Source organism: Trachypithecus francoisi, unplaced genomic scaffold (assembly GCF_009764315.1).
Source record: "Trachypithecus francoisi isolate TF-2019V2 unplaced genomic scaffold, Tfra_2.0 Lachesis_group8, whole genome shotgun sequence".
NCBI classification, from domain to species: Eukaryota; Metazoa; Chordata; class Mammalia; order Primates; family Cercopithecidae; genus Trachypithecus; species Trachypithecus francoisi.
The window spans coordinates 14,088,732-14,102,954 of record NW_022681473.1 but is presented as its reverse complement, the minus strand read 5'-3'; the positions used below and the strand labels follow the sequence as shown (position 1 = coordinate 14,102,954).

Below are 14,223 nucleotides of genomic sequence, written 5' to 3'. Positions count from 1 at the left end.
CAGAAACTTCGTACTGGGCAGTTTAACAGGCAGGACATATGTCCCCAGTATCCTCCCTCCCAGAGGAAAATGCCGATGAGTCAGTCTTCCCTTAACTGCTCCAGCCCAAGTGAGAATCCCACAGGGTGTTGACCCTGTTGACTGTGCGGAAATCACATGTAGTGACCTGTTGACTGTGCAGAAATCACATGTAGTGATGACTAACGCCTAAAACGGAAGCCCTGCCGAAACCCGGGATCGAACCAGGGACCTTTAGATCTTCAGTCTAACGCTCTCCCAACTGAGCTATTTCGGCTGTATTAAAAGAACTTTTTCTTTTTTTCTACAAAATTATAATAAAATAGTATTTGTTCCAAGGTAACAGATTATATGGATTCAGCTAGAGGTAGGCATTTTACAAATGTTACAAAGGTGATAAGGCAAGGCCCTTGTTTACAAACTAGAAGTGATAAATCACTTTTCTCAGGGTTTTTTGTTTGTTTGTTTTTTTAAGTTCCCTGCAATTCGCTTTTTTCATTTAAAAATATATTATGGACTTGTTTCATGGCAGTTTTGTAGACCTATTGTGCTTTTTAATCCACGTTCACCAGTATTGGATTGTATGGTTATAATGTAATCTGTGTAATCAAACTGACAATTATCAGCTTTTTTACGTTTTTCTATGTTTCATTATTAAAAACAATACTGCAATTAATTTTTAAAATATATTTGTTGTTGGTCGGGCGCGGTGGCTCAAGCACTTTGGGAGGCCGAGACGGGCGGATCACGAGGTCAGGAGATCGAGACCATCCTGGCTAACACTGTGAAACCCCGTCTCTACTAAAAAATAGAAAAAACTAGCCGGGCGAGGTGGCGGGCGCCTGTAGTCCCAGCTACTCGGAGGCTGAGGCAGGAGAATGGCGGTAAACCCGGGAGGCGGAGCTTGCAGTGAGCTGAGATCTGGCCACTGCACTCCAGCCCGGGTGACAGAGCGAGACTCCATCTCAAAAAAAAAAAAAAAAAAAATATATATATATATATATTTGTTGTTCTTGTGCAAAGGCAGATTTTGCAAGGTAGATATATATGAACATTGTGATTTTTACAGATATCTTCAGATTGAAATCCAGGATATATAGAAGAGGTAAGGAAGGCCACTTGTAAAGACTTCAAATGTAAACTTTCAATCCTACCTCCACAGGAGGTAAACATACAGTCACTGTACAGTATTTGTTAAAAGCATTGATTTACTAAACCTAGCATTAAAAATATACCTCAATTTTTGTAATACCATCTTGGCATTTTTCATTTTTAAATATATATAGTCAAAAAATAGAATTCACTCAGGCTTCCCTCCAACTCTAAGAAGTAAGCTGTGGTTTAATAATATCTCTAATATGCCGATTTTATTCCTCCCCCACCTCCCATTTCATAATTTTCATCTCTTGCATTTATTCACTTAAAAATGTTTTAGCTGGGCGCCTTGTCTCATGCCTGTAATCTCAGCACTTTGAGAGGCCAAGGTGGGCAGATCACCTGAGGTTGGGAGTTCAAGACCAGCCTGACCAACATGGAGAAACCCCGTCTCTACTAAAAATACAGAACTAACCGGGCATGGTGGCACATGCCTGTAATCCCAGCTACTCAGGAGGCTGAAGCAGGAGAATCCCTTGAACCCAGGAGGTGGAGGTTGCGGTGGGCAGAGATTGCACCATTGCACTCCAGCCTGGGCAACAAGAGCAAAACTCTTGTTGGAAAAAAAAAAAAAGATTTTATATAAACTCCATAAGGCTGTTAGAATAATTCAACGCTTCATATTCACTTGTTTCATAAATAAGGAGCCAGCATGGGCTCATTATAATTTGAAATAAAAACATAATCTTAGTTTAGAATTTATAAACAATAGGATTAAAATGGAGGATGAGTATAAACTGTCATTCTCAAGAGAGATTAAGAAAAGAGTACATCTGAAATGAGATGTTTGTGGCTGTCACGCCTAAAGTAGGTGACTTTACGGTTTTTTCAGACTCAAGAGCCTACCATTTGTTTAGCTTAAATTTCACCCTTTTGGTTTCCCTTGGTAGTTGAATTAGGAAAAATTCTAAAATGACCCACAAAACACCCTCCCAGTCCCACAAAACCCTGCGTAATCCCTGGGACTATGAAATTCATCATATTAATTTATAACCTGTTATTAGGTGATATTATATAGTACAGATGACTCTAAAATATGTGATTATCTGGGTGAGCCTGACCAATCACTTGAGCCCTTTAAAAGCAGAGGGTTTTCTCTAGCTGGTTGCAGAAAGGAGTCAGAGACTGAAAACACAAGACTTGAAGATGGAGGGGACCATGTGGCAAAAACATGTGGGCAGTCTCTAGAAGTTGAGGGTGGGTCTCAGCTGACAGTCAGCAAGGAAATTGGTCTTCATTTCTACAACTGCAGGAAACCTAAGTTAGCCAAGAACATGAAGGAGCTTGGAAGCAGTTTTCTCCCCAGTGCCTCCAGATGAGAACTTAAGCTAGTCAACTCCTTGATTTCAGCCTTGTGACACCCTGAGTAGAGAACCCAGTCACATCATGTGGGACTTCTCATCTACAGATGAACGGATAAACCGTGAACAGATAAAACAGGTGTTGTTTTAAGCTACTGTTTATAGTAATTAGTTATGCAGCTATGGAAAATTAATGCCATCGTATAGACTTGCCATAGGCTAGGTATATTAATGACAAATAGTGGATTTAAGTACTTTTGTGGTCACTTATTTGCCTGTTCTTGAGTCACTTACTTGTCTATGCTTAACTCGGTTTCTAGGTACATTAATGAAAAAAAGTGGATTTAAGTCCTCTTCTGGTCACTTACTTGCCTATGTTCTTGAGTCACTTACTTGTTTATGCTTAAGTCCGTTTCTTTTCTTTTTCCTTTTCTTTTCTTTTCTTTTTTTCTTTCTTTTTTTTTTTTTTTTTTTTGAGAGAGAGTCTCCCTCTGCCGCTCAGGCTGGAGTGTAGTGGCGCTATCTCGGCTCACTGCAACCTCCACCTCCCGGATTCAAGCAATTCTCCTGCCTGACTCCTGAGTAGCTGGGATTACAGGCGCCCACCACCACACCTGGCTTGCTTATTTATTTATTTATTTATTTATTCATTCATTCATTCATTCATTCATGAGACAGAGTCTCGCTCTGCCGCCCGGGCTAGAGTGAAGTGGCAGGATCTCGGCTCACTGCAGCCTCCACCTCCTGGGTTCCACTGCAGCCTCCACCTCCTGGGTTCAAGCGATTCTTCTGTCTCAGCCTTCCGAGTAGCTGGGACTACAGGCGGGTGCAACCACGTCCAGCTAATTTTTGTACTTTTAGAGACAGGATTTCCCCATATTGGCCAGCCTGGTTTCGAACTCCTGATCTCGTGATCTGCCCACCTTGGCCTCCCAAAGTGCTAGGATTACAGGTGTGAGCCATTGTGCCCTGCCCGGGACTGATTTTTGTATTTTGAGTAGAGATGGGGTTTCACCACACTGGCCAAGCTGGTCTTGAATCCTGACCTCAGGTGTTCCACCCTCCTCGGCCTCCCAAAGTGCTGGGATTACAGGCATGAGCCCCTGCGCCTGGTCCCAGTGTGATACATATATATATATATAATTATATATTATATATTATTAATATATATTGATATAATCAATATGATCTATGATATATAATATAGAAATAACATATAATATATACATATCCCAGGGTGTATGTGTGTATATATACATATATATACATATCCCAGTTTGATAGATATATATATATCAATTATAATATGTATGTGTGTGTGTGTGTGTGTGTCTAAAATTGCCCTAGCCCCTAATTGAATTAGAATCGCTGCAGATGGTGTCAAGGTATTATATGTGTTTTTAACTTGGCCAGTTGATTTTATGTGCAGGCTCTCTGTCTCTCATTCCTCAGTTCTCATATAATGCCACTATCACATGTTAAGATCCATTTTTAAAAATTGCTTACTCGACCTCTGAACAGGCATGCCCTACAAGCATGTCTAAAAATGAACCTGTTGAGCACTGTGGCTCACACCTGTAACCCAGCGCTTTGGAAGGTTGAGGTGGGAGAATTGCATGAGGCCAGGAGTTTGAGACCGTCTTGGGCAACATGGTGAGACCCTGTTTCTACAAAAAATAAAAAATTAGCCAAAAAATAAAAAATCAGCTACTAGAGAGGCTGAGGCAGGAGGACTGCTTGAGCCCAGGAGTTGGAGGGTGCAGTGAGCTATGATCATGCCACTACCCTCCAACCTAGGCAACCCAGTGAAACCCTGTCTCTAAATAAAAAATGAACCTAATTTTCCTTCTAAACTTGCTTATCTTACCACCGTCTTCCATCTAGGTTTCCGAAGTCAGAAAGATAAGAATTCCTTCTTCCCTTTGCCCTCCATTTATGGGAAAGCCATGAAATGATTTCACTCTACTTCATCCTTTCTGGAATCCCTCCATTTCTCATCTTCGTATCCTCTCCAACCTTCTTTTTTTTCTTTTTTCTTTTTTCTTTTTTTTTTGAGAGGGAGTCTCGCTCTGTAGCCCACGCTAGAGTGCAGTGGCACCATCTCGGCTCCCTGCAACCTCTGCCTCCAGGGTTCAGGTGATTCTCTTGCCCCAGCCTCCCGAGTATCTGGGAATACAGGCACCTGCCACCATGCCTGGCTACTTTTTAAATATTTTTAGTAGAGATGGGGTTTTGCCATGTGGGCTAGGGTGGTCTGAAACTCCTGACTTCAGGTGATCCACCCGCCTCAGCCTTCCGAAGTGCTGGGATTACAGGCATGAGCCCACCACACCCAGCCTCTCTCCAATCATTTTCCACCCTGCTTAAGAATGTTTCACTAGCTCTCTAGTTGAAAACAAAAACCCAGGCTCTTGGGCTGAATGCGGTGGCTCAGGCTTATATTCCCAGCACTTTGGGAGGCCGAGGCAGGCGGATCACCTGAGGTCAGGAGTTCGAGACCAGCCTGGCTAACATGGTGAAACCCTGTTTCTGCTAAAAATACAAAAAATTACCATGCCTGTAATCCCAGCTACTCAGGAGGCTGAGGCAGGAGAATTGCTTGAACCTGGAAGGGGCAGGTTGCAGCAAGCCTAGATCGCGCCACTGCACTCCAGCCTGGGAGCCTGAGTGACAGAGCCAGACTCCATCTCAAAATAAATAAATAAACAAACAAATAAATAAATAAAATAAAAAGCAAAGAAAAAAACCCCAGGCTTTTTTCCCCCGCTTTAAATATAAACAGAGACCAGAGGCTCACCATGTTACCCAGGCTGATCTCGAACTCCTGGGCTCAACGGATCCTCCTGCCTTGGCCTCTCAAAATGTTAGAATTGCAGGCAGGTGCTACATGGCTTCTCCATAGGGTATGTAAAGGCTTCCATAACTTGGGGCTAACCTTTCTCCGGTAGCATATCTCAGTGCTCTCTCTTTGACCCTAAACGCAAGCTATTCATGCAGTCATCTGAACTCAGAATGCTTTGGCCTTGCATTTCATCTTCCTCCATGCAGCATTTTTGACGTTGCCCTTCTCCTAATCCCTATGTAACCTGCAACTCTCAGCTCACATACATTCTCCTAGTTCTAGAAGTCTTCTCAGACATGTCTCTATCCCCTCCCTCCTAATTCACTAGAGAATAGTTGTCCCTACGGTGCTTTCACACCACTTATAAAACTGGATTGCAGGCCGGGCGCGGTGGCTCAAGCCTGTAATCCCAGCACTTTGGGAGGCCGAGGCGGGCGGATCACGAGGTCAGGAGATCGAGACCATCCTGGCTAACATGGTGAAACCCCGTCTCTACTAAAAAAATACAAAAAACTAGCCGGGTGAGGTGGCGGGCGCCTGTAGTCCCAGCTACTCGGGAGGCTGAGGCAGGAGAATGGCGTAAACCCAGGAGACGGAGCTTGCAGTGAGCTGAGATTTGGCCACTGCACTCCAGCCTGGGCGACAGAGCGAGACTCCATCTCAAAAAAAAAAAAAAAACAAAAAAAAAAACTGGATTGCAATTGCCTGTTTACGCTCTTTCTTGCTATTTGTATCCCCAATGTATGTCACATAACAGGCTGGAGTAAATGTGGAATTAATAATTAATTTAAAAATCTCTAGCCATATCTCAGGACCAACTCATTCTTTAGCAATCTCTAACGTCACCTGGTCAAACTTAGATGTGACCTCTGCAATACTCTTTGTAGAAGATCCAAGACCTTCAATTTCTTTCCTTTAAAGAAGCCTCATCTGGCTACCCTGTCTCCTTCCCCTGAGGGATCAGTGAGCAGGAGAGTTTAACGAAAAATTATGGGGAGAATTTAACCACAAATTATGAGCTTTGGAAGGGAGCGCCATGAAAGACTTGGGATGCTTCCCACTGGGTATGGTAGAGATACTGGCAAAAGTTTTTTTTTTTTCTTCTTTTGCACTCTGTTGCCCAGGCTGGAGTGCAATGGCACGATCTCAGCTCACTGCAACCTCCACCTCACAGGTTCAAGTGCTTCTCTCACCTCAGCCTCCCCAGTAGCTGGGATTACAGGTGCCTGCCACCACGCCCAGCTAATTTTTGTGTTTTTAGTAGAGATGGGGTTTCACCATGTTGGCCAGGCTGGTCTGGAATTCCTGATCTCAAGTGATCCTCCCACCTCGGCCTCCCAAAATGCTGTTGATTATGAGCCACTCTGCCTGGCCCTAAGAGTTTTATAAACTTTTAGAAGCAAGTTATAAATTTTGATAACAATCTTAGAGTTGCACAAAATATACAACTATAGTGAATGAATTGCAAAGATTTTCTATACCTCCTTTTAGGACAATACTGTAGGTTGGTTCTCAATTATCTTGCTGAAAGTAGAGCAAGAAATGTATAGGTTTAACATTTTTGTGCAAATGCAGAGGTCCCTGACAAATTTAATAATTTATCATTTTGCTGAGTCATAATTTTGAATAATTGACTGAGCATGGTAGACCCCTCAAGATCCACATCCCAGTCCATCATGTCACATTAAAGGATTCAGTGAGGGGTCGGGCACGGAGGCTCGCACCTGTAACCCCAGCACTTCAAGAGGCCAAGGTGGGAGGATCGCTTGAGCCCAGGAGTTCAAGACCAGCCCGGGCAATATAGTGAGACCTCCATCTTAAAAAGTAAAAATAATAAAGGATTCAATGAGGGATCATTAAATGTTTCAGCTACATTTGATTGTCCTTAATGCAGGACATTGTATGCCATGGTAGTATTCAAGATTGCAGGATGCAGCTCTCACAAATGTCAGGGGTCTACTGCAGTGGTTCCTTAGCTTGCCAGAAAAAAAACCTTTGCTGAAACTTAATATCAAATCCAGCCAATGGGAATCAGGCAAATGACTTGAACTTAGGTGGCCTTCCTAAGAACCAGGCTAGAAAATCACCCCTGACATCAGAGCCAACTTTGTAGACATGAGGGCCTTGATCAATCAAGGAGCCTGTAGGCTGAATTGCAGGGATGCTCCTTTCTTCATGTACAGCCTTAAAAGAAATGGTGCTGCTGGGCACGGTGGCTCACGCCTGTAATCCCAGCACTTTGGGAGGCTGAGGCGGGTGAATCACAAGGTCAGGAGTTCGAGACCAGCCTGGCCAACATGGTGACATGCCATCTCTACTAAAAATACAAAAAATTAGCTGGGCGTGGTGGCAGGTGCCTGTAATCCCAGCTACTCAGGAGGCTGAGGCAGGATAATCACTTGAACCCGGGAGGTGAAGGTTGCAGTGAGCTGAGATCACACCACCGTACTCCAGCCTGGGTGACAGTGCGAGACTCCATCTCAAAAAAAAAAAAAAGGAAAAAAGGAAAAAAAGAAATGGTGGTATTGACATTAATTAGCTTCTGGAAATGGGAATGTGCATTTATGCATTATGTGATACAATCTAGGAGGAAAGTGCTTATCAGCTGCCTTCCAACCCAGAGTTTCTTCCAGAGCACAGGACTGTAGAGGTCACAAACTCAACTCAGCTTTGAATTCCAACACTGTGACTAACTGACCAGCTACATGACCATGAGTGAATTTATTTAAATTAGGTTTCCTTCATCTTCAAAATGATTGCAATATTTTCCTCTTAAAATTATTCATGCGTAAGCCAGAGCATGGTCAGAGTTCCTGTTTCAGCACCCTGTACATGTAGGAAGATGCTCAGCAAATGTGAGGTCCCTCCCACGGGCAGGAATTGCGCTTGCTCTGATCTGAGCCTCCGCCAGGACCATAGGGAGCCTATCCGCTCCCTGAACCTGAACTTTCCAGTGAAAACTTGTACAAACATGTTCACTAGCATTAGTTTTCTCAAAGGTCTTCAAATCAAAACTCAATTGCTTGTTTCAAAAACAGAATTTGAGGCCAAGTGCAGTGGCTCACACCTGTAATCCCAGCACTTTGGGAGGCAGAGGCTGGTGGATTGCTTGAACTCAGGAATTCAAGACCAGCCTGGGCAACATGGCAAAACCCCTGTCTCTACTAAAAATTCAAAAATTATCTGGTTCTGGTGGCATGCACCTGTGGTCCCAGCTACTTGGGGAGCTGAGGTGGAAAGAATCACTTGAGCACAGGAGGCAGATGTTACAGTGAGCTGTCATGACACTGCCCTCCAGCCTGGGCGACAGAGTGAGACCCTGTCTCAAACAAAAAACAGAATTTGAATTCCTACATAAAACAGCCAACAATCTGAGAATCTAAATGGACAAGATAAATTCAATTTATAGGGAAAATTTTTATTTTTTTGAAGTGAAGCAGGCCCAATATCAAAAACACTAAAAACTATTCCCCTGTACCAAGGTGGGATGTTGACTGTCAATTGAAGCAGCAGGGGCTGTTAAAACGACTCCTCTGCTCACGGCCCTCCAGAGTGGTGGTGAACAGCTTTTCTTTCCATTTCTCATAAAGACCAGGGCTTCTGGGCTCTCAGATTCTCGAGCAGAACAAATTACCATTGGACCAGTTCTCCTTCCCCTCCCCAACACCACTTCCTGCCTAGCAGCAGAAGTGAATCAGACAAACAATATGACTTTTAAAAAATTATTTAATTTAGTAGTTTTTTTTTTTTTGGAAAAAAAGCAATAAGGCAAAAAAACTGAAAATATATATAGTTGTGTTTTGTTTTCATGTGACTTTATTCCACCTGAAAGATTCTAAACTTCTTCCATTAGCAGGAATCTGATTGGGGATCAAGCCAGAAATGTAGTGCAGATGGTGAAGGAAGGAAAGGGGATAAAGCAGAGAAGTCCAATTTAGTTGGGGAATTCTCCCTCTATCCAAAGCCCCAGATGAGGTCACTGCTTTTATGAGCCTCCTTGAAAGAAGCCTTGACATAACCCCTGGCTTATTTTGGGAATAAGGTTCTTAGGAGGAAATTCCCCAGCAGTCAAAGTCACTCCTCTCCCATGTTTATCACAACTAGGAAGGAAGGGATAGGGGAAGGAATAAAAGTACTAATTTACCCAGTAAAACCAATTTTCTCGCAGGGATGGCTTCCTTTGGAATGATATTTTCCCCCAGGACCCACGCTGGCTGAGGCTCAGCAGTTAAGGAACAAAACAAAAAATACTAACAAAAAGCATACAAGGAAGGCACCTCAATTTGTGATCCTCAACCAAGGGTGGGTTGCACAGGGATATTTCTCAACAAGACAACGAAAACAAATACAGAACAAACAGAGAAGGAAGCCAGGGCCCCACAGGAGCAATTATCTGATCCACCCCACATGACAGTGCTTTAAGCCCCATATACTAGGAAGAAAGTTCTTTTGGGGTTTAGCCCATGTGCCAGACAGAGCAGAATTAAACTGGAAGTTGCCCTCCGGACTTTCTACCCATACTCTTCCTAAAAAGAGAAAGAAAAGAGGCAGGAAAGAGGTTAGGATTTCATTTTCAAGAGTCAGCTAATTAGGAGAGCAGAGTTTAGACAGCAGTAGGCACCCCATGATACAAACCATGGACAAAGTCCCTGTTTAGTAACTGCCAGACATGATCCTACTCAGGTTTTGAATCTCTCTGCCCATAAAAGATGGAGAGCAGAGGAGTGCCATCCACATCAACACGTGTCCGAGAGAGAGTCTCAGGGAGACAAGGGATATCAAAAAACAAGATTCTTAATGGGAAGAAAATCAAACCAAAAAATTAGATTTTTCTCTACATATATATAATATACAGATATTTAACACATTATTCCAGAGGTGGCTCCAGTCCTTGGGGCTTGAGAGATGGTGAAAACTTTTGTTTCAGATTAACTTCTCCTCTCAAATTCTGAAGTATATCAGAATGGGACAGGCAATGTTTTGCTCCACACTGGGGCACAGACCCAAAATGGTACTGTGCCAGGAGAAAGAAGAGAAGCCAGAAAGACAATGAAGGATGGCACTGAGGGGGGCTGGGAAAGCAAAAGTGACTAGTAGTCTTTTCCCATCCTGCCTGTGTTCTCAGAAGTTCTCCGCCAGAGAAAGTCCATAAAACCCCTTTGTGAGGAGAATGCACCCCTCTTACCAACCACCAAAGTGGTCTCCAGTTGCTACTAAAGATGATGGAGAACAACAGAGGGGTGTTCGATGCAAGTAAAAACAGAAACTTCCAAGAATGTAACTCTGAATATTCCAGCCCTATAGAACAATCTCTCTCACAGGTGTTCCAATATCGCAGTTATCTCCGCGTGGACACTCCATGAAACCGACCCCACGTGTGAACACATTTGATGATGTTATACCTAAGCTCCACTGCAACCATTCACGATGCCTCCATTGGTAAGTCTTACATGTTTCTTTTTAAGGGAACTTCTAAATTCGGTTCTTGCTTTGAACAGCACCAAAATGCCCCTGAATCATAATCTCACGCAGATCTTGGCTGAGCAGGATACTACAAGGGGAGGGTAAGTGACATCATCTTAAACGGGGGCAGAGGGAGAAAGAAGAGCCCAGAATACTTGACTTTGTGGATGTGGAATACACTAACCTTCAGCCACTAAACCTCTCCCTTACAGACATAGTATCTCATATGTCGATTTCAGTTTCAATCGGCTAAGGCAACCAGCCAATCACCACCACTGATGTCTCCTTCTGGTGATTGATTTGGAAAAAATGATTGGTCAAGAGAGACAAACTTGAGGAAAGCACTTGGCAAGAGAGTCACAACTGCCAGCTTTCCCACACATCCTCTGTCCTCTTCTCCATTAGATGCTCCTCTTTTTTGTTACTGCCATTTCAGAAAATGTCCGGGCATGAGCTCCAGTCCTGTTTTTCTTTACACTCCCAGTATTCTCCCCTATAAATATGGGTTAACTCCTTGGTAACAGGGTCCTTCTTCCGCTCAAACCACAGTGCCTTATAGGGATCATATGGTGTGCCTAAAAGGAAAAGAGAGGAAAGAAAAAAATTAGTGCTGGCATTCTCTATGCATCAAGAAAGAAGAGTAGAAGGGAAGTTCATTACCATCCTCTGTGGCTTTCATAGCTTCTGCTTCTCTCTTCTTTCTGGAAAGTCTTTGTTTTTCCTCCAGGCGCTGCTTCTCCGCATTTGCTTCATCCCAGCGCCCATTTTCCATCAGTCTCTGGTCAGGTCGTAACCGGCTGTCTGTGGGGGCAGTGCCACTTTCCCAAGCATTGAGAGTCAGAGCAAGCTCTGAGAAGTAATACATGTTTTCTGCATTCTTCCTAAAAGTAGAAGATAAGAAAAAGAAATGGTAATCCCAGAGCCCAGACCCTATTTAAGGAGCAACAACAACTAAGTACACTGCCAAGGCCACATCACCAAGGCTGTTCTACAAAAACAGGGTCTGTGAAAAGGATCCAGGACCATGTCACGTTGCCCTAACTAAAGGAGAGATCACTCCCCATCTCCTCCCCGGCATCACTCAGTTCCACAGTCTTCTGGTGTTGTGTGGCGCCCAGCTGAAATTATCTACATTCACTAGAAAGAAGGAAACATAGAAAATTCCTCACTCCTGTTTCCTTAGTTTTCTTTTTAACCTCTCTCTGGGATAATCTTGGCTATCACTACAAATTGATTGTATTAGATGATGACAGGAAATAAGTGACCTCCATCTTGTTTCCAAAGTCCTGCACATTGTCTCAGGGATCGTTCTTTTCAGCTAGGCTTTTTTCTCTTTTTATTATTTATTTATTTAGACAGTCTCACTCTGTCACCTAGGCTGCAGTGCAGTGGCATGATCTCAGCTCACTGCAACCTCAAACTTCTGGGCTCAAGTCATCCTCATGTAGCTGGGATTATGGGTGCGCACCATCATATGTAGCTAATTTCTGTATTTTTAGTAGAGACAGTGTTTCGCCATATTGGCCAGGCTGGTCTTGAACTCCTAATCACAAGGGATTCACCTGCCCTGGCCTCCCAAAGTGCTGGGATTACAGGTGTGAGCCACCGCACCTGGCTGCTGATGGGCCTTTAAGCTAAACTGTTAACAGGTGGTAGGCACCTTCCTCCTCTAGCCACTTTTGAACAGTTTTGCTCTAAACAGTAGAAAAATATCCTTCTGAATCACAATCCAAAGGACCAAAGCACAAAGTATTTTTTGTCAGATGTAGTTTGGTTTGAAATAAGCATATCCTGCAAGTCAAATCACACAATGACAACCCTCTATTAATCTCTCCAAAGGTCTCAATTTCCCTTGCTCAATTCCTCACACAATTAAGTGAGAGGGCAGGCAGAAATGCCTTCGATATTGCTCCACAGTCAAGGGCAAAGTGGTATCTGGGCAGCATGCATGCTGATACTCACGGTAAAGGATTCCTTTTCCACAGCATGACCCTGCTATCCTCTGCTTCATGGCCTCTCTGTCGAGCATCACCCCCATTTTCCCCAATGACTGGCTGTACTTTGAAACATTCCATTTTCTCATCCCATGTCCCCAGAAGGGCAAAGTGGACTTTTCCTGATGGATCTGTCACTTCCCCTGTCACCTGCAAGGGTGGAGAACAGGGCTTGGCTATATAGAATTCATTGTGAATTAGCTTACCTGACTATACTGGAAGTCCTAGGATAATTACTGGTTAGATCCTGTTATAACAAACACCAGGGAGTCATCCAAATTATTATTATTATTAGAGATGGGATCTTGCTCTATTGCCCAGGCTGGAGTACACTGATGCAATCATAGCTCACTGTGGCCTCCAACTCTAGGGCTCAAGTGATCTCTCACCTCAGCCACTCGACTAGCTAGGACTACAGGCATGTGCCACCACATCTGGTTAATTCTTTAATTTTTTTAGAGAAAGGGTCTTGCTATGTTGCCCAGGCAGGTCTTGAACTCCTTGGCTCAAGCAATCCTCTTATTTCTGCCTCCCAAAGTGTTAGGATTATAGGCATGAGCCACCATGCCTGGCCTCAAATTATTTTGTTGTATTTTTTTTCTGCTACTTGAAATAACTGAGCCATGACTTGGGGATTTCATTACCATTTTTTGTCATATGGGGATTTTTGGTAAACTTTTTATTTTTATTTTATACTCTTTGTTATTCTAAAATGTACAATTAAATTATTTTTGACTGCAGTCACCCTGTTGTGCCAGCAAATACTAGACTTTATTCTATTTTTTTGTACCCATTAACTATCCCCACTTCCTCCCTGCTCTCTGTCCCCTCTCCTCACTACCCTTCCCAGGGAGTTTTGTATCAAAGATACATGCAGAAAAAGCATCTGACTGGTACTCAGAATTATATTTTCTTCTCTCCAGAAATTCATAGGGACCCATAAACAGATTGAAATCCCCAGCTATTCTTCAGTCTCCCACAGAAACTCATGACACAAATCATTATGGTGGTATCACACAACTCCCCATTAAACTTCTCAAACTTCTCAGGGATCAAATCCCTTCTTCCTGAAATCTTTTATTAGTCCTTCCTCTGTGTTTTCCCATTTACTTTCTCTTTTTTTCTTTTCTTCTTCTTTTTTTTTTTGAGACGGCGTTTCTCTCTTTTGCCCAGGCTGGAGGGCAATGGTGTGATCGGCTCACCGCAACCTCCACCTCACCAGTTGAAGCAATTCTCCTGCTTCAGCCTCCCAAGCGGCTGGGATTTCAGGCATGCGCCACCATGCCCGGCTAATTTTGTATTTTTTGTAGAGATAGGGTTTCTCCATGCTGGTCAGGCTGGTTTTGAACTCCTGACCTCAGGTGATCCGCCTGCCTCGGCTGTGTTTCCCATTTTCAATTTCTCATTGCTCTTGACACTTTCACTTCCTCACTTATTATCATTCCCAGAA

At 43.4% G+C, this 14,223-nt stretch overlaps 1 protein-coding gene and 1 non-coding gene across 2 annotated transcripts in view; both read right to left on the bottom strand.

Moving 5' to 3' along the window:
* Window positions 1-222: 222 nt before the first annotated feature.
* TRNAF-GAA lies at window positions 223-295 on the bottom strand. The gene has a single exon. It is a non-coding gene; the product is annotated as a tRNA-Phe (tRNA).
* An 8,729-nt stretch (window positions 296-9,024) lies between these two features.
* Window positions 9,025-14,223, bottom strand: part of OSBP (oxysterol binding protein) — a 41,032-nt gene continuing 35,833 nt past the window's right edge. Inside the window, exons 12-14 of the mRNA XM_033207108.1 lie at window positions 12,742-12,923; window positions 11,440-11,660; window positions 9,025-11,354 (exon numbers count right to left, since the gene is read on the bottom strand). Coding sequence (XP_033062999.1) covers window positions 11,212-11,354; window positions 11,440-11,660; window positions 12,742-12,923 — 546 coding nt within the window. The 3' untranslated portion in view covers window positions 9,025-11,211. The remainder of the gene's footprint in view (window positions 11,355-11,439; window positions 11,661-12,741; window positions 12,924-14,223) is intronic.